At 35.1% G+C, this 20,499-nt stretch overlaps 1 protein-coding gene across 2 annotated transcripts; it reads right to left on the reverse strand.

Moving 5' to 3' along the window:
* Window positions 1–243: 243 nt before the first annotated feature.
* On the reverse strand, window positions 244–20,482 carry LOC138322700 (phosphoribosyl pyrophosphate synthase-associated protein 2-like). Of its 2 annotated transcripts, XM_069266739.1 has the most exons (10): window positions 20,255–20,482; window positions 17,449–17,501; window positions 16,818–16,884; window positions 15,876–16,048; window positions 14,986–15,101; window positions 14,480–14,690; window positions 12,714–12,784; window positions 10,649–10,795; window positions 5,463–5,607; window positions 244–2,664 (listed from the first exon to the last, which is right to left on the reverse strand). In XM_069266739.1, exons 1-10 carry the CDS (start codon window positions 20,335–20,337, stop codon window positions 2,651–2,653), a joined length of 1,080 nt encoding a protein of 359 aa, XP_069122840.1. In that variant the 5' UTR covers window positions 20,338–20,482; the 3' UTR covers window positions 244–2,650. The 2 variants fall into 2 exon arrangements, with proteins under 2 accessions (XP_069122840.1, XP_069122839.1); XM_069266738.1 differs by having other exon boundaries at window positions 244–5,607.
* Window positions 20,483–20,499: the final 17 nt, after the last annotated feature.

Here is a 20,499-nt window from a genome sequence, read left to right on the forward strand (position 1 = left end):
CATCTCGAATGAAAGAGTGATAACCACTTTATTTTCTGTATACAATATTTGGTGTCCACCTTAATTTCTACACATAATCGTGAATACATAAACTTGCAATCAAGAGCTACCATTAAATTTGTTTCATGCAATTACGTAAAAAACATTTGAATTCGCTATTTAGCTCTCTTGCAAAATAACAATTTGTACCTCACGAAAATACAGTGGTTAGTTTGTCGCCACAAAAATCACAAAGATATCCAAAACAATAATCACCACTTTTATTTCATTCTCTCGTAACATTTTAGTTCCTTACCCCTCCATGTAATACAATTACTGTTCTGAATATTCCCAATTACAAGTCATGATTTAATAAATTTTAAAGTATTAAATTCTCAGATAGCATAAACATATCTAAAAATAGCATCTTAATTTAATTTTGATGCTCAATATAGATCTTATAACCTTTAACTTAATGTTTCATCTAAGATTTTTTTTCATCTAACATAAATTTTGAAAACTCTGAAAAACTCATGATAAACAACTGATGTTAAACAACTGAGAAGTATTAAAAGTGAAATAAGGAGTATTACGTTGTACATGATGAATAACATCTGATTATCAGATATTTTTGTTTTATTATTTTCTATAGTAATTTTAATTTTTTAAATAAAAAAACCAAATGTCATTCAAATTTAAAATGAATGAATATCCATAACTGAAAAATACTGGTATTTGATAATTTCTTAATCATACATCACACACACATATATTAACACATATGATAAAAAAACACAGTAAACTCGGGTACCCCTGTCAATAAAAGCCGAGCTTATAACAAAATTAACACACCAATTTAACAAACACTTGGGTCATTAAATGATAATAGTTACAACAAGTAATTAAAGCATGGAGTCAATGTTAGGTGAGCTTTATTGGTCTCCCAGACTAATACTTAGTTTTGGCCTGAAGAAAGATTTTCTGATTGATCCCGATATACTAGTACCTGTAATAATTTAAATAAGACTCCTCAAGTACATGTGCCTCCTTCTTGTTTTAATAAAGTCAGTTTTTCGTTAATAACAAATCTACTTATAAGTATGTTTAAATCATATTATATCTCAAACATACAACCTTGTCTAAAATGTTCACAATAACACGGGTTGGGATGTTCAATATTGATATGTGTAAATGCTTTGTATTTTGTACAGATTCAATAATCAGAATTCTAATAACACTTGTGTCCTTAGACTAACAGATCTGTATCTTATAAGGTTTTAGTGTCCCAGTAAATGCACTGCCAGTATATAGAAAAAACAAATTGAGATTGTGATTAATAATCAAACACAGATAGGAGACCGAATACTGTGTTCTTACCAATAAGCACTGATGTCCCTTTAGGTACTTCCTCCTTTTCTCTATATTTTGGACCAGGTACATATGTTAGGAAACCTAGAAGTGCTTCTAGCTTCTACCCATAAGGAGTTTAAGCTACCAGTAGATGATAATAAAAAAGAGGTTTTAATTTCAAAGCATTTTTATAAATTTTAGAAATATATTCATCAGTTAAACTGTCTAATGCTCTAAAGTTTCTGTGAGTTACTTGCACTGACAAAAGACCAATGCCTCCACTGCTTTCAATCTTGTGAATAAAGTGTAAAATGAACGAGTTTCTCCCAGAAATAATACTCCAGTAACTATTCTAAATTTTCTTACGTGCCCTGTGTGCTTATAAGGTTGAACATGGTAAATATTCCAATCCCTTAGACTGGTGGGTTATTAAAATGAGATTATTCTCTCAAAGTGTCGGAGTAGTAGTTAAAAACTGTAAATAAATAAATTATATCTTGGCGGGGGCTGTTAGTACTGTAAAAGTCATCAGGTCACTCAACATTTCATGCTGAAATCATACTTAAAAATCTAGCTTTATAAATAGCTTATAACATACAGGTTATATGTGGTTGTCTTGTCTCCAGACAACAAAAGCTTCAGACATAGAATATACAACACCTTTACTGAATGATTTAGGGCACAAACAAAACAGTTTAGATAATCTAACAAATACCTCATTATAATGGACATTCAAAACAACAGAATTCATTGTTGATAGTAAAAACTTTGGGCATTATCAACAACAGCTTCAGACACCCATAACAGCATACCTAGTAGGATATTGTAGCTAAGGATGACCTCATCCACAAATTAACTAAACAAGCTAAGGTTGACCTCGTCCACAAAATAACTAAACGAAGTATTTAATCATGTATATCCGAGGGAAATTCTCATGGATTACGTAGAGATGCATGAGATAACAGAAAGAATTCTGATGTAGTAAATAGCGTAACTTTGTAGTTATTGGAAAGGTTTTCCGACATTTCTCCCAATACTATCCATGTACAGTGTTTACATTCACCTACAGACATTCCTATACCATACAGTACCAGCAAGCTAATGAAAAGTCAAAATCCATCATAGACTTGGGATCCTTACTACACTGTCATTCTATGAGTCAGGAAATATAGTGAAATGTTTATCAGAAAGAGTACATGTCATTAGTTTGAAGAAAGTTGTTGCAGTTTGTTAACATTAATATAATGTTGCATAGACTAGGATATAAGTTTGTATGACGAAACACTGAACACTCTTCATCTGTACGTCCTGTTAATGTTTCTTAGTCTTGTGTTTCTGTGGAAATCATAAAAAAGCTCATTAACATTTCCCAGTAAATGTTGACTAATAAAAAGAAGAAGAATAAAACCTCTCATCATTTGAATATATTATCAATCTAGTAACTATGCTACATCACAATCTTGATGTGTTTATAATTATGAAATACCTATTATTGAAATAACAATAAGTCTACTTTTCATGACCATAATTTCATTGTCTTTCTCATTTTATTGTTCTACAGATCATCGTTAATCTTTCAAATTTCAACCAAATATTTGAATTTCTCATTTAGTAAAGCATTATTTATTAATATTTCTATCCAAGAGAATGTGTCGATTTTGGATAATCTACAAAGACTAAGCAATGAACCAATCATTCTAAATTCAAACAAAGAAATGCATACAGGGTCCATGCATTCAAACCAAGCAAAGTAAAGTAAAATCTGTGACGACCGACTCCTACAATATTGCTATGGAATGGTTAATTTGTTGAAACCCCAGATTCAAGCTTACCTCTAGGGCCCGAGTACTAACAGGTTCAAGATTGCCTCATCAAGAACCATAAGTATAGTTGTATAAAGATGATGGAATCGCAAGTCTAATTCCTGGTCTTTTACGCCTACCTTATACATAAATATGCAAATGCCCTTTGTCACTCTGTTTATAACAAAACTAGTTAGTGTTTGTTGAATAATAGTTAACTTTTTTTTTTTTTTTTTTTTTTTGCATTTCATTACGATCAGCCAAGGGTCATTAAAGGACACGCCAGGTTTAAGAGGTGCAGGAATATACCAGAGAACCCATAGAAAGTCAACACCTGCCAATGCCTTATGTGGTTTTTTATTCACTAGCCAGAGATGAAGAATGCTGGTACCACCAGCATTCTTCTTAGTCCAATAACTTACAGTAACAAATAAAACAGATTTATAATGTAATCAAAGATTATTTGATGTGATTGAGAGAAAAAAAATCTGCATCTTGATTAATTTTCATTTTCAGCACAGTACTACTTATATTACCGGTATCAGAATATATATAACTACATTACTGCAAATTACACAACAGCCATTTATAAACTTTATGTTGCAATGTTATTATTTTTCTTTTTAATTACCAGTGATATTATAGAAAGTTATTTCCTCATGGATGGAGCTTTTAATTGTTTCATCATTAGTTTTCGAGAAAACATTCATAGGAACAAAAATCCACATGGACACAAGTGATCAAACAATCAAGAGCTGATACTAAGGAGAGATAACTCTGTCAGAAAAAAAAATATCCATTGAAACTAATTACCAGGTACAAACTATTTGCAAAAATGAAAAAAAATAATCAAAGCAAAATTATTAAAATCACAGCTGCCATGGCACACTCAAAATGAATGGCAGAACTACTGGAAAAGCTTTCAATTATATATCCATATTTCATTCAAAATCCTTATATCAGGCTCTGCTCTCTAAATATTGTCGCTCACACTCAGCCATATTGCAATACTACAAGTATATTGTCATACATACATATAATTTATACTGGTAGATGCTTTAATATACAAAAATATTTTCAAAATATTAAATTTCTTAAATTTTACTACACCATTATGCCAAAAATATTATTAATGTATCCATATATCTATAAACTCGGTTATATTAATTTTCCTTATTATTCAAACAAAATTCATTTCAAAATTGTATGACTATCAGTTTCTTATGAATATAAAAGTGCTTGATACAAAACAAAGCTTTCGAGATACATGTTTCTACAAATACCAAAGCAAGCAAACTAAGACAAGTCTCTAGTTTGTGCTCAATATGAACATTGATTGAAATCCAAACTAAGGAATGAACATAAGGGATCTATGAAAACAACATGCTCATCATATCAACAAAGAAATAGGAATACTTGACAACAGGTGGTTGATGTGAAAATTCCATTTACAAATATTTCTGAAGTTTAAATAGTGTAAAATTATCTTGTTTTACCAAATCAGTATTTAAAACGAGAATCTGTGAACATTTTTCTTCCTGAATAAGTCATCCATGAAGAGATAAAATCAAACAAATCTTTGGGAAAAAAAACACCTATGTTAGCTTTTGGTTGATACCACTAAACTAGAATTACAGTTCAAATTTTATTGACAACTGGTTACCCAACTACAGGTTGTCAAGGCAACAGGTTACCCAACAACAGGTTGTCGATGCAACGGGTTACCCAACCACAGGTTGTCAAGGCAACCGGTTACCTAACCACAGGCTGTCGAGGCAACAGATTACGCAACCACAGGTTGTCGAGGAAGTGAACATATTACAATTAGTAAATAAAGTAAATCACTTGTATTTCTATATTGATATATTTTTAACATGTAACTTTGGGATTTATAGATAATTTTTGCAAATTTTAAAATATCTGCTGTAATACAAATGACAGGTCTAATGACTAGAATGCTAGACAAAATGAGAAGAGAGAGGGGTGTGTTATCTGGAAGTCATTCTTACAATACACCGTACAGAATTATTGGCTTTGAAGTAAAAATGGATGATACAGTATTCCTAAATGTACTCTCCTCCAACTGTATTTCCTAAAATTTTATGCTTGGGGAAGCAGTTTATTTATTTCCTTATAAACACTATACATAGTTCTGACCTGAATCGTGTAGACATTCAGATCTAGCTGAGATCCCCTGACTAGACCCGTGTTTCCTACAGATTGGAAAGGGAGGATATACTAGAATTACTGACAGAGAAATAGGAGTGATTTACTTTGTAGTACTGTTAGTGTGGATAAGAGAGCAGTGAAAGAGATATCAGTCTTCCATGCCTATATTTCGGAACAGATAAGACATGGATTCATTGTTGTGTATCCGACGGATCGCCTCCACTAGCATCACACTGATGTCCACAGTACGAATCTTATGACATTGCATCTTCTGGACCTCATGAGGAACCGTATTGGTCACAACCACCTGTTAACAGATAGAATTCATATCAAACAGATATAATTCATATCACATGTAAAATACACCATTAGAAAAATGAAACAGATAGAATTCATATCAAATGTAAAACATATCATGTGAAAATGTAACAGATAAAATTCATATCACATGTAAAATACATCATGTAAAAATGTAACAGATATAATTCATATCAAATGTAAAACATATCATGTGAAAATGAAACAGATAGAATTCATATCACATGTAAAATACACCATTAGAAAAATGAAACAGATAGAATTCATATCAAATGTAAAACATATCATGTGAAAATGTAACAGATAAAATTCATATCACATGTAAAATACATCATGTAAAAATGTAACAGATAAAATTCATATCAAATGTAAAACATATCATGTGAAAATGAAACAGATAGAATTCATATCACATGTAAAATACATCATGTGAAAATGTAACATGTAATTCATATCAAATGTAAAACATATCATGTGAAAATGAAACAGATAGAATTCATATCACATGTAAAATACACCATGTGAAAATGTAACAGATAGAATTTATATCAAATGTAAAACATACCATGTGAAAATGTAACAGATAGAATTTATATCAAATGTAAAACATATCATGTGAAAATGTAACAGATAGAATTCATATCACATGTAAAATACACCATGGGAAAATGTAACAGATAGAATTTACATCACATGTAAAACATATCATGTGAAAATGTAACAGATAGAATTCATATCACATGTAAAATACACCATGGGAAAATGTAACAGATAGAATTTATATCACATGTAAAATACATCTCATATCACATGTAAAATACATCATGTGAAAATGTAATTATCACAACCACCTCTTAACGTCTACAAGGACATATTCATTCAGATCCCCCGCCAATGGAGATATCAAAGCTGAAGTAAGTTTGATTGTGGAGACTTATGTGTATGAAAAAAAACCCAGGAAAAAGGAAGTTGAGCTAAAGAAAGATGGAGTATAATTCAAGTAGAGCGGGGCTGCAATTGTTGAATCAGGTATACAGCCTTGACATTTATATTAGACTATATACACAAAGATGGGTGGAGTTTTGCAAAGTAACATTTACCATTTACCATGATATTTTCAGCAATGTTTCCATGATAACGGAAAAAGTGCAAAAAATGAAAACCTAAAAATAGCAAAAGGTACTACTAGACCATAAAAAGAATGTGTCTATGAAGTTTCGTGGAAATATCTCTGCTGGTTTTTGAGTTATGCTCCGGAAATGAACCTGCTACAAAAATATGATATTTTCAGCAAAGTTTCTATGGTTACAGAAAAAAGCACAAAAAGTGAAAACCTAAAAATAGCAAAAGGCACTACTAGACCATAAGAACAATGTGTCTATGAAGTTTCATGGAATATCTCTGCTGGTTTTAGAGTTGTGCTCCAGAAACGATTCTTACACAAAAATCTGCCATTTTCAACAATGTTTCCATGGTTACAGAAAAAAGTACAAAAAGTGAAAACCTTAAAATAGCAAAAGGCACTACTAGACCATAAGACTAATGTGCCTATGGAGTTCCGTGCATATATCTCAACCGGTTTTCCAGTTATGCTGCGGAAACGAACCTGGTACAAAAATATGATATTTTCAGCAATGTTTCCATGGTTACAGAAAAAAGTACAAAAAGTGAAAACCTTAAAATAGCAAAAGGCACTACTAGACCATAAGACCAATATGTCTATGAAGTTATGAAATATCTCTTCTGGTTTTAGAGTTATGCTCTGGAAACGAACCTGGTACAAAAATATGATATTTTCAGCAATGTTTCCATGGTTACGGAAAAAATGCAAAAAATGAAAACCTAAAATAGCAAAAGGCACTACTAGACCATAAGACCAATATGTGTGTATGAAGTTTCCTGGAAACATCTCTACTGGTTTTAGAGTTATGCTCCGGAAACCATTCGTACGGACGGACAGACGGACGGACGGACGGACGAATGGACGGAACCCATTTGTATATCCTTTGCCAACTTCGTTAGGCGGGGGATAATAATATACAGCACAAATGTTTTGGACCGCTAGAGGAACTGCATTCAAAAATGAAACAACAAAGATTTGTTGGTTTTGTTCAGCAGGGACTGGAATTCCTTGTGAACATTGACTAGATAATGTCACATATGAGAAATCATTTACATGTATAGCAAGTTTGCAGACAATCAGTAACTACAAATTATCAGAGGATAAAACCAGTGAGGAATAGAGAAAAAATAATCAATGTTCACTGAGGAATACTGATTGACAGAAAATATATTGAAACCAGTACAATGACAAAATGTAAATAGTGACCACATTAGATGTAAGCAAATGATGTAGCATCAACAAGAGGCCCAGAGGGCCTGTATTGCTCACCTGTTTTTGTTTTTTGTAATTATCACTAAGACTCGCGCGGATCGTACAATTAGGAAAATGAGTAAAATTGACTACAAAATTTGTTTAATTTTGAGACACAACCATATGATGATGCTATAGATACCATACAAATATGCTATCCAATACAAAGGTTCAGAGAGGAAGTAATTTATATGAAAAAAATAGCCTAATTGACCTTTTTGGCCCCACGTCTAAGGCCCCAGGGAGTCAGCCCTATACTTTTTGTACAATTTTAAATCCCCATCCTATAAGGATGCTACTATTGCATTATGAGTGCTCTTCCATGCTGAGTTGCAGAGAAGAAGTCGTTTATATATATGACAACAGCATAAATTGCTCCCTTTCGACCCTGCCCCTTAGCCCCTGGGGGGATCAGTCCCATCATTTGTACAATTTTGAATCCCCACCCTATAAGGATGCTACCATTGCATTATGAGCGTAATCCCATGTTTAGTTACAGAGAAGAAGTCGTTTATACGGAAATAGTCATATTGACCACTTTTGACCCCACCCCTCAAGCCCCCGGGGGGTCAGCCCTATCATTTGCACAATTTTGAAACCTCACCCTCTAAGGATGCTACCATTGCATTATGGGTGCTATATATATATATCCCATGCTTAGTTGCAGAGAAGAAGTCATTTATATGGAAATAGCCAAATTGACCCCTTTTGACCTCGCCCCTCAGGCCCCTAGGGGGTCAGCCCCATCATTTGTACAATTTTGAATCCCCACCCTATAAGGATGCTACCATTGCATTTTGGGTGCTATCCCATGCTTAGTTTCAGAGAAGAAGTCGTTTATATGGAAAAGCCAAATTGACCCCTTTTGACCCCGCCCCTCAGGCCCCCGGGGGGTCAGCCCCATCATTTGTACAATTTTGAATCCCCACCCTATAAGGATGCTACCATTGCATTTTGGGTGCTATCCCATGCTTAGTTTCAGAGAAGAAGTCGTATAAATGGAAATACAGTAAAACCCCTCTAACTCGAACCCGGATTCCTCGAATACCCCCTATTCATCGAACTGGTCGTACGGTCCCGACCGTCTCTCTATATAATCTAAGTAACAAAACCCCGGATAGCTCGAACAGCTATTCGTCGAATACCCCTTATTCCTCGAACAGAAATATGTCCCTGTTGCATCAAATACATAGTATTTACCCATGTATTCGTCGAACAGGTGTTCGGCCCTTGAGATTTTTTTACCTGTGTCACACCTGACTGCACCGACCAACATGGATAATTGCTCACGATCTTGTGTTTATACAATTGGCGTGTCAAGCCTTTAGGTAATTAAGGGATTAACGGTGTCATTATTACCTACCTACACGATCGCAAGCCGTTGTTTAATGCTAACTTTATTTAAATATTTCAGAAAAGGCATTAAGTTATTAATGTTTCTCTCGTAATAATTTTCGTTGTAAATACGGAAGTTGTTGATCTGTGTCAATAGAAAGTACGCATTGTGAAATGACAAAAGAGGCGGAAGATATTGCTGACGTCCGCCTAATTATAAAAGTTTTTTTTTTTTTAATTTCTTCGTTGGTTTCATTCGACAGGCTAACACAATGTTATTTGCCGAAAGATGTAAACGATATCAAACGATATATGCTAAGTACATTTTATCAGTGCGTTCCGTATCTTTTCATGTAAATTGTATTTTGTAACTTTACTCGTAAATACTAAATAGACATCTATAGATATCATTCCTTATGTCCGTAAATATGCTGGTTAATAACTTTATTGTGAGTATGTATTTTGTAAATGTTTTAAATAATTTGTGATAATTAAATAATAGAAAATACTCCTTGTTGACCAATATGGATATTGTACATTAACCTAGATGACGAGCGCTTACTCTGATGTGAATGACATTTGATTTAGGGCTTTCTCATTAGCTTTTCCAAACGCTAAATTTATGTTATACATTTTTTCAACTTGATATTGCTATCAATACAACACTTAAATAAAGAAATCCAAAATGCTGAAAGATAGGGTAATTAAAATGTCATTGCCGTGCATTGTTTGTCATAGTTTGAAACCGGACATTTTAACTGTCGATCTTGACCAACCTCGGATGAGTCGAATACCCCGTATTCCTCGAACTATTGACCTGGTCCCCTGCAGTTCGAGTTATAGGGGTTTTACTGTAGTCAAATTGACCCCTTTTGACCCCGCCCCTCAGGCCCCAAGGGTGTCAGCCCCATCATTTGCACAATTTTGAATCCCCACCCTATAAGGATGCTACCATTGCATTTTGGGTGCTATCCCATGCTTAGTTTCAGAGAAGAAGTCGTTTAAATGGTAATAGCCAAATTGACCCCTTTAGGCCCCGCCCCTCAGGCCCCTGGGGGGTCAGCCCCATCATTTGTACAATTTTCAGTTAGTAGCCCATAAGGATGCTACCAGTCAAATTTTGTTGAAATCCGACCAGCGGTTATGGAGAAGAAGTCGATTGTTGACGGACGGACGGACGGACGGACGGACAGACGGACGCCGGACGCCGGACGCCACGGTATGGCATAAGCTCACCTTGGTCCTTCGTACCAGATGAGCTAACAATAGCAAATCTTTTGTTAATTCACTGGAGCTTTGTACATAGGCCTGTTGGTTTTACCTCGTCTATACAGGAGTCGTCAAGTAATCGGGGAGCGTCTGACGACAGTAGTCCGTGTGTAGCCATTACGTACACTTTGTAGGCCCCACGGTCCTTTAACACCTCCGCAATATTGACATAGGATTTCACATCATCTATCATGTCGTCCTGTAACCAGATAAATGTTGTTCAAGATGTATGATTGGTAGGTGTCTCAGGAACTCACAGCAATAATAAAGACTTGCCTCTCTGTCAACTATTGGATATCAACCCCTAACCCTCTGCCCTGACCCCTAATCTCTAACCCTAACTTTAACCCCTAACCCTAACCTGACAGGGTCAGTCAGTATTTTCCTCAGACCATAATTTGTTAGAATCAATTCAGTACTTATATGATTTCACTGTACCAAATGAAAAGATAATGTTGGTGATTTATGCAAAATCTGTTTCACTGCCATTTTGACTAAATTTTGTTAAAATTCAATTAGTAATTTAAGTCCAAAACCAATTTTTTGCCATTTAAAAAAGTATCTAAAACATTTGAATTTTTACATTTCATTAAATCAGCTGATTAGGATTGACTGGGACAAAATTATTTCAAGTAAAACATGATCAGTCTACACCTAACAAAGGTAAATACAGACAGGCAAGCTTTCTGTAGGGATATCATACAACACATTAAGTGGAGTTCCCCAAGGCAGTGTTTTGGGGCCCATCTTGTTTCTCATCTATGTTAATAACCTTCCAGAAGAAGAAATCAACAACAACATCAAAATGTTTTGCTGACAGAAAAATCTCAATAAGGTCAATAACAGGACCATTAAGTGGCAAATGTCACTTAATAAGGAAAAATGTAAATATATGCAAATTCATCAGGGGAATAATACATCTGACCATCTCTATTCAATCCCAGGATAGCAAGACAATAATCCAGAAAGTAAACTTGGAAAAGGACCTCGGTGTGAACTTTGACAACAAGTTGAAATTTACAGACCATATCAACATACAGGCGAAGAAAGCAAACAGAATTGTCAGTCTCATTTTTAAAACATTCCTCTATATGAACAAGGAGATCTTTCTAAATTTGTACAAATCCCTAGTAAGACCACATCTGGAATACTGTGCTTCAGTCTGGTTTCTGATGTTTAAGAAAGACGGAATAACCCTCAAAAACGTACAACGCTGTGCCACAAGACTAGTGCCTGAACTAAGAGATATGAAGAACGTCTAAAAAGCCCCGGTTTACCATCTTTGGAGTACAGACGTGATAGAGCTGACATGATAAATCTATACAAGATCTGCAATGGATCAGTTGACACTAAACCAGATAACCTCACTATCATGTTAGGTCAAAACGACCAAACTACTAGAGAGCACAGTAGTAAACTGTATAAAAAGAGGATCAGAACGAAGCTTTGTGAAAACTCTTTCTCAAACCGTGTCACAGACAACTGGAAAAAATTATCAAAAACAGTTGTAACTGCCCAAACCCTAAATTCTTTCAAATCACGTCTGAATAAAGCCTAGAAACAACACCCTTCAAAGTTCAGTCCATCATGCTACAATGAAGGAACTATCCGAGCAGCCATACAAGTACAACCAGTAGTTGAAGAAGATACATCAATAGTAGTCCCAGACTAATATATGGACGTCAACAACGGTGAGTTAAGGAACGGTGAGTTAATAATTTAGTTGGATTAAAGATGCTCCACCGCTGACAAGTGATACTTTTTCTCTATCAAAAACAGGAGCAGAAAAATTAGTATTTGTCTTCAGTTTACACCCTTACCACCATCGAAAAGTTTGAGCTACTTATTTTACTTTAAGATAAAAATATTCAAAAATAATTAATTGCTTCCCGAAAAAAGTCAATGGCACTATGTCCTATGTGGAATGAAATTCACTAAAAGTAAAACAAGTTATTCAATATTATTTTTTGTGTTAATTAGGCATATATGTATATGATTAATATGATTAAACACCAATTGTTGTTCAAATGATGAGTTTTGTTTATGCTTTGTCGGCTGTGGAGCATCTTTAAACTCTTTTCTATTTCATGGTGCAGAATCTACTGAGAACCACTTACCACTATTATAGCTATCCTCCCGCCTACATCACCAACAACATTTAACGGGGGCTTCTCCTTCGGCAACAACACTGTCAACAAAATCATAGAGATTATATTACTGACAACACACCTACCAAAATTTAGACAAAGCCTAGTAATAGGATATGTACAAGAGACCCATAGGGCCTGTATTGCTCACCTGGTTTGTGATGGCAAGAAATGTTCTGAATACAGATTCATTATTTCTTTTTTGAAGGAATTTACCTCTTAATTTCCCTATTGGGACCCCACTTTTTCTGCTCCAGGGGGTCAGACCCAAAATTTATACTAATTCTGTTTCCTATCCCCAGACAATATTTCTGGCCAAATTTGGTTAAAATCCATGCAGAACTAGTTGCAATTTTAAGAATTTACTTCTATCTATTTCCCATATTGGGCCCCACCCCTCCTGCCCCCCCGGGGGTCATAGCCAAAATTTATACAAACTCTGTTCCCCTTCCCCCAAAAATGTTTCTGGCCAAATTTAGTTACAATCCATGCAGAACTCTATGACAAGTAGCGATTTACAGGATTTGCCTCAAGTTCTCCTATAAGGCCCCACCAATCCTGCCCCCGAGGGTCAGAGTCAAAATTAATACAAACTCGGTTTCCCTTCCTCCAAGGATGTTTCTGGTCAAATTTGGTTACAATCCATGCAGAACTCTATGACTAGTAGCAATTTTAAAGATTTGCCTCAATTTCCCCTATTAGGCCCCACTCCTCCTGCCCATGGGCGTTCAGAGCCAAAATTTATACAAACCCTGTTCCCATTACCTCAAAGATATTTCTGGCCAAATTTGGTTACAATCCATGCAGAACAATTGCCTTGATTTCCCCTATTGGGCCCCATCCCTTCTGCTCCCAGGGGTTCAGAGCAAAATTTTATATAAACCCTGTTTCCCTTCCCCCAAAGATGTTTCTGGCCAAATTTGGCCTAGTTACATCAGGCGAATATCCGACTGACTCAAATCGTAAAGAAATCGAACGTAAATTTAGAGGACTTATTTGAAATAGGTTAAGTACAAGCCATTTCTTAGTTATAAAACAATGTTAAATATCGACAATGAATAACGGAACACATTAAATAAATCAGCATGTTTTATTTTGCCTACCGTAGCATACGAGTTGTGGCTTCAAAACCACTCTTTACGAGTTATCTTTTTGTGCACATGACGTTCGCGACCAAACATTATTTCAGTCTTCGATAGGCATAAACGGTCTTTAAAACTTCCATCCTCAAGTCGGCAACCATATTTGTACCTTAAGTGTTACGACCGCTATGTTATAAACCATACAGTGGTGTATAAACAATTCATAGCTTGGGCTTCAGTTACAGCTGCCATTTGCTTACTTAGGGAGTTAATTACCGGAAGTAGGTCAAAGGGACGCTACTACACACACACACACACTGTACTCGGTACTCGAAAAGTCTATCTCGGCGACCGGTCGTTAGACAACTTTGACGGGACTAAAATGACCGGTCGTTAGCCACATTAGACAGGTGGTCGTTATGCACAGTGCCATTATATAGTAAAAATGCACTAGGAGTCTAAAAACCGGTCGTTATAGACAGGCGGTCGTTATATACAGGCGGTCGTTGGAGCAGGTTTGACTGTAGTTGAATTCTATAAGGCAATAGTAGCCCAACATTCTTGCACTCAAATTTCTGGTATAAATTTACACCTAAGTTTAACCTAGCTTTTTATACACATTGGAAACCTTTATGATATGTAAGCCAGACTTACCCGGTAAAATCTCGAGACCAAATTCCATTTTATGGTGTGCCTGTCTTTGTAATGGTGGTGAATTACGTCCGTCTTCGGAGTCTGTTTCTGTGATCTTATCATCCCCATGTATCACGGCGATCCCCAGGTGTAGCCGCTCAGCATACGAGGTAGCTCTCTTTACTGAGTTTGGATTTCTAGCTACTATTATGGCATTTCTGTAATCTGGTATCTGAAAAAATTCATCTTACATATACATTACTTATAATACATAAATGAATTTTGCAACCACACCAATGTCTAATAAATCATGAACATATCATTCCAAGACCTGTAAAAACTTTCAGCTTTACATGACAGTAATAGCCTAGATCCTTTGGTAAGCAATGATATTCAACCATAACAGCTCAGACCAGTACATTTCTCAGTTTTTAACATATACATGAAATACTACAGATAGTCACCTAGGATATACAGGCCAATGTTCAAAATGAGGTTATAACCTGGGACAATTAGGTACCACTTACAGACTGCTCAATGTAGTCTATTAGAAAGGGTGAGGCCCTGAGATTCTCAACTGGGATGTCAAAAAAACCCTGGATTTCCTTCTGGTGCAGATCCATGGTGATGATATGTGTCAACCCTGAGAGGAAAATACGGAAAGTTAACATGTGTCAACCCTGAGAGGAAAATACGGTACGTAAACATGTGTCAACCCTGAGAGGAAGATACGGTACGTAAACATGTGTCAACCCTGAGAGGAAAATACGGTACGTAAACATGTGTCAACCCTGAGAGAAAAATACGGTACGTAAACATGTGTCAACCCTGAGAGGAAAATACGGTACGTAAACATGTGTCAACCCTGAGAGGAAAATACGGTACGTAAACATGTGTCAACCCTGAGAGGAAAATACGGTACGTAAACATGTGTCAACCCTGAGAGGAAAATACGGTACGTAAACATGTGTCAACCCTGAGAAAAAAACCGGTACGTAAACAGATTGTTCAATATACACTTAGTGATAAAATCTGTGACTTTAATACCATAAATTGGATCCTAGATATTCCAAATATTTGAGTCTACAGCCCAAATCATCTGGATTGTGAATTTTTTCGACTGCCGTATTCCGTTTAGTTTAATCAAATCTGTTGCCAGACATTTCTGTCAGGATTATGATTTTTCTGAATTATCTGTATCAGGATGATCACAGGTCCACTGTATACAGTAATACCAAATGCAACACAAATTCTCTACACACAGAAAATACATCACAGACTTGGCAGTAAACAAAAACTAAATTATATTAATTTATTGATGTTTAAGCTTATGTTGAGCAACTTTTCTCAGACTGATTCAACAAGCAGATTAGAGGCAGTTGTTAAAACAAAATGAAAATCTTCGATAATTATGTACCTGCTTTTCCAAACATGGTGGCCATGAGTTTGCACACTACTGATCCTCGTTTCCTCATTTTGCTCTGTTTAGAGTATGGTATGTAGGGGACGACCCCCACAATGGTGCTAGCACAGCTAGTCTTACAGGCATAGGAAATAATTAGCAGCTCCATCACATCGTTGTTTACATCCCTGTAACATACATATTTAGTCAAACACCCTGTAACATACATACTTAGTCAAACATCATGTAACATACATTCTTAGTCAAGCACCCTGTAACATACATACTTAGTCAAACATCATGTAACATACATTCTTAGTCAAGCACCCTGTACGATACATTCTTAAACAAGCCTGTCTATAAAGACCACCTAAAGGACAGTGGAATAATGGTCTTTATAGCCAGATGTTCTTTATTACACAGTCTATAGGGATAATGTATCTTATTTTTTTTTTTTTTTTTTTTGTATATTTTATTTAAGGCAATTTAAGTTGTTAGTGGTGAAATTGGTTATTTGGGATACTATAAAAGTGGTCTTATTAAGCAGTAAGTCTTTCAACAAAAGTAGTCACTAAGGCAATTTAAGTTTTACTGCATCACACTTTTCTTCAAATAATACATAACAAGAAATTTGAGTTTGATATAGTCTACTTTTGTAATGACATATGTATCCAAAAAAGCAACCTCGATACTCCAGGAGTTTACCTGCAGAGGTTTCCTATGACTATTACAGAGAGCGCAGTCGACATTGAAAGTCCCTTAGATGTGAGAAATTGGGTTGTTCCCCTTGTTTTCTATTTTTGTGTTAATTTTAGGTGAGGGTTAAATCTACTGGCATTTTTAATTTCATTAAATATATCTTACAAGCTACATGCTTTTGTAGTGGCTTGTTTGAAAATATCAAAAATATAGAAGTTAAATTTGATTAGTTTAAACAATTGAAACTACTCTACTTACTTGGTGCCAGTTTGAATGATGTACACATCTTTTCCTCTCACTGATTCCTTAATTTCGACATTTGTTTCTAAAGAATAAAAGGAAAACAATCATCATTCATTATAAAACTATTTATATTATCCTGAAAAGAAAATCAATAACTTAGTAGCATGTTTGACAGTAGAGGACTAGTCCCTCACATTGACTAATTTCACATCATGATTTAGAAGTAAGCTGGCAAAAACAGTAATCATTGATGTAACTTCACTTTCAGCACTTGATAAAGGGTAATCCAAATTCAATATTCAGCATTCAGCAGGGGTCACACAGTACAGCCACCCTGACCTAAAATGTTTTTTTGTTTTTATCAATAATTTAACTAAATATACTTGTTGCAATCTAAATTAAATTATGTTATAATACGTGTTGTACACAATATGTAAACAATCACTTTTGTACTGATGGGTCATTGACCCAAAGTCAATAAAAGAGTTGAAATAGCTGGATTGTTCACCCCTAAGACAAATTTGGACTCTTTTTATTCTAAAGCTGGAACAGTTCATAGTGAACTAAAGCAATAACTGTGCCACGTACTGTATGCTTACTTCATAATTCATTTTATTGGCTTGTTATGAAACACTGGAATAAATACCTCTGTTAGATTTATGGTAAACTGTCATGTCCCCAAGTCGAATTCCCATCCGGCTGAAACAAATGGAAAATAAACAAGGAGTTTCTGGATAAATAATTACCAAGCTAGTTCTTACAATGACCCGTTGTTTTAATTGTTTTGGTATGGTTAGTTTTACATCCGTCTGACAGCCAGATTTGGTGGTGGAGATGGGATTTAAACTTGCGACCCAGAGGTGGAGGGCTTGTGGTAATGTATTGGACATATCAACTTCTCAGCCACCGCTCCAAACCCTATCCCCTCTGCCACCCCCCCCCCCCCATTTATTTTAATAATGTTTCAATCATAATTTGATTTAAAAGAATATAAGATTATAAATATAATATACAGAATATTTTCTACTATCACAAAAAGACATAGAAATACTGCTGTCTCCTAAACACCATCCTAAATATTCCGGGGGTTATAATCGCTGACGTTATATCCACCCCTGGACTATCTCATAGTAATTATGGAGGCAACGGAAAGTTTACATCCGGGTCCTTAAAGGTACAAACACAGTATGGCGGCTAAAGAAAAATACACTTTCATACTTGCAAATTCTGATTTTAAATTGGTTTGTTATTGTTTCAGAGGTTACAGACATTTATATTTTTATATTTACAATTGTTTATTGCTAAATAATGTGTAGATTTAGTGTTGAAGCAAGCTTGCGGAACGGTGTCGACCCGTCACGCGCATCCGTTTTTTCCTCACATGTAAAAATCCATGTTGTGCAAAACTTATGAATAGATAATTGATTTTATTGTGTCATGTTTCTGTTATACATAAAAAAAGCTGTTCACAACACTATTTAATATAACGAAATGTGAACCACCTGGAACACGGCCGCTCGTGCATGGCTTCGACCTTGCTGGTAGATCACCTCAGACCACAGTCCATTGTTGGGGAAGTAATATTATTAATACGTAATTACCAACACATATCTCAATAAGTACTTGTAATATATATATATATTTTGTTCTTAACCATGTGTATCTTGTTTTACAGGAATGCTATAAACCGCTGTGTTACACATACATGCAGATCTACACAATGTATATGTGTACATACACATTTGGCTGCCGATATCTCAAAAATCAAATGGTGAAATCGTTCAGTTTTCATGCTGTAGAGTTTACTTTTTTTATTTTCAATCGCTTTTATTCCATGAGCTGCTGTGTGAATTCTCAAATTGAAGTGATATTACATCTAAATAATTTGAATACATGTCAGATAGACCTCAGATTTATAAATACAGATCGTAATACATGTACTGTAAATGCCAATCAGGACACATTGCGCACGACTTCGAGAATTCTAAAATACTCAAAGTTTTATTTAAAAATATGATAAAAAATAACTATAAACTGACTTATTTGCATGTCATCAACTATATTCCACAATTTCTGACAAAAAATTCATCTGGAATATGTGATTTTGTGACTCTGAAAAAAGGACGAAATTCGAGAGTTCGGCAGTACTATATATACAATACTGTACGTAATGGCTGCCGTGCGCTTGGGGTAATCTACGAAAGCAAATTTTAATTTGGTCATAATCACACATCGTAAGCTGTTTTACCAAGTAAGACTTTGAAAGCAGTAATCGGTTATTAAAATGTCAGTATGATATTTTGGGGGACTTGGAATTTAATCTATAATTTCAAGCTGAAATTTGCAATATTCTGTCAATGTTTAATGGGCGACCGTGTTTTTTCCCCGTGGAGGTCGAAAATGGAGTATAAACATAGTAAAATATATGAATACCATATCTTTATTTAAGGAATGATTTTCATTTTTTGTTGTTTACTGGTGTGTAAACTGCATTTTTTGTACAGATATTTTAAATGACGCGCGTCAGCGCGTCATGTTGAAATATCTGTACAAAAAATGCAGTTTACACACCAGTAAACAACAAAAAATTAAAAACATTCCTTATATTTACATTTCGACCGACCATTTCATTTAAATTTAGTGTTCCGGTGAAATAAAACTTCGTTTTTTCAACGTTATATGATTGATGGATTAGTTGAGTAATTGATGGAATCGCGAAACAGCTGGCTCCAATTTGGCGGGAAAATGTTTAAAGTTCCGGGAGTAAATAAAATATAGTTCCACAATAACTTTAGCGTTTTTAATCCATTTATTCCATATGTTTTCATTTTTTATGTTTTTGATATTAACACAATGCTTTCCATTGCATTCAAACTGATGTTGATATCGAACCTTTGTCATGGCATATATTTTGGTCTAACCGGATGCGCATTCACATAAGGGCGGAAGTCAGTGTTTCGGTTTGTGTTCTTGTGCAGCAGCCCCTCTGCGTTTACGCAAGTGTAAACGATTGCCCGGTTAGTAAGGTTATATAGGAAGGTGAAAAAGGAAATGTAAATATATCTATATGTTATTGTTACATATTTTTATTTACACTTTTTGAAATGAAAATAAAGCAACAATTCTCGAATTGCCGTACTATTTATTACAATAAAATGTAAACAAACATCGCAAGCGGCTGTGTTCCCACTATGTTAGTGTACAGATATACGGAGTTGTACCTTTGAGCACCCGGATGTACCTTTGTGTGACGTCATCGCCATCTTTCCTGAAATCTCTTATATCACCTGTTATAGAAAATTGTGTGAAATATGTTGTGACTTTCAAATTATTATTTTGCACATTTATTTTACAAGTGCAGTAGCTACAAATATTTATTTTATCAACGAAGAAGAAGCATATAACGTTAAACGGTTTTAACAATAAGCACATGCATATTGCTCATTACTCACCTTGCGATTAGCTGTGCTAGCTCTGGGTGTGAATTCCCAGCCAAGATAACCATTGGACATTTCTTTCCTGCCGAGGCCGCCATGCTGCTTGTTTGTGTGTGGTCAGGTGGCCTTCACCCTCAACATTCAGGATCCTCAAAACCAATATCACGTAGTTGGTAAACTGACTGCTCCTAAACAATTATGAGTTGATTTTAAGTGGAATTTGAGACGACACTTAAGTCTATATTTAATCAATTGATAAA

This window comes from Argopecten irradians, chromosome 5, assembly GCF_041381155.1.
Source record: "Argopecten irradians isolate NY chromosome 5, Ai_NY, whole genome shotgun sequence".
NCBI classification, from domain to species: Eukaryota; Metazoa; Mollusca; class Bivalvia; order Pectinida; family Pectinidae; genus Argopecten; species Argopecten irradians.

Bases quoted from the DNA above. Each gene is read 5' to 3' on its own strand.
- LOC138322700 (XM_069266739.1), bottom strand. From the start codon at position 20,337: ATGGCGGCCTCGGCAGGAAAGAAATGTCCAATGGTTATCTTGGCTGGG. The intron at 16,885-17,448 runs GTATTTATTCCA...TTTATTCTTTAG, and splicing joins TTACCATAAATCTAACAGAG to AAACAAATGTCGAAATTAAG. The intron at 16,049-16,817 runs GTAAGTAGAGTA...TGTATGTTACAG, and splicing joins ATCATTCAAACTGGCACCAA to GGATGTAAACAACGATGTGA.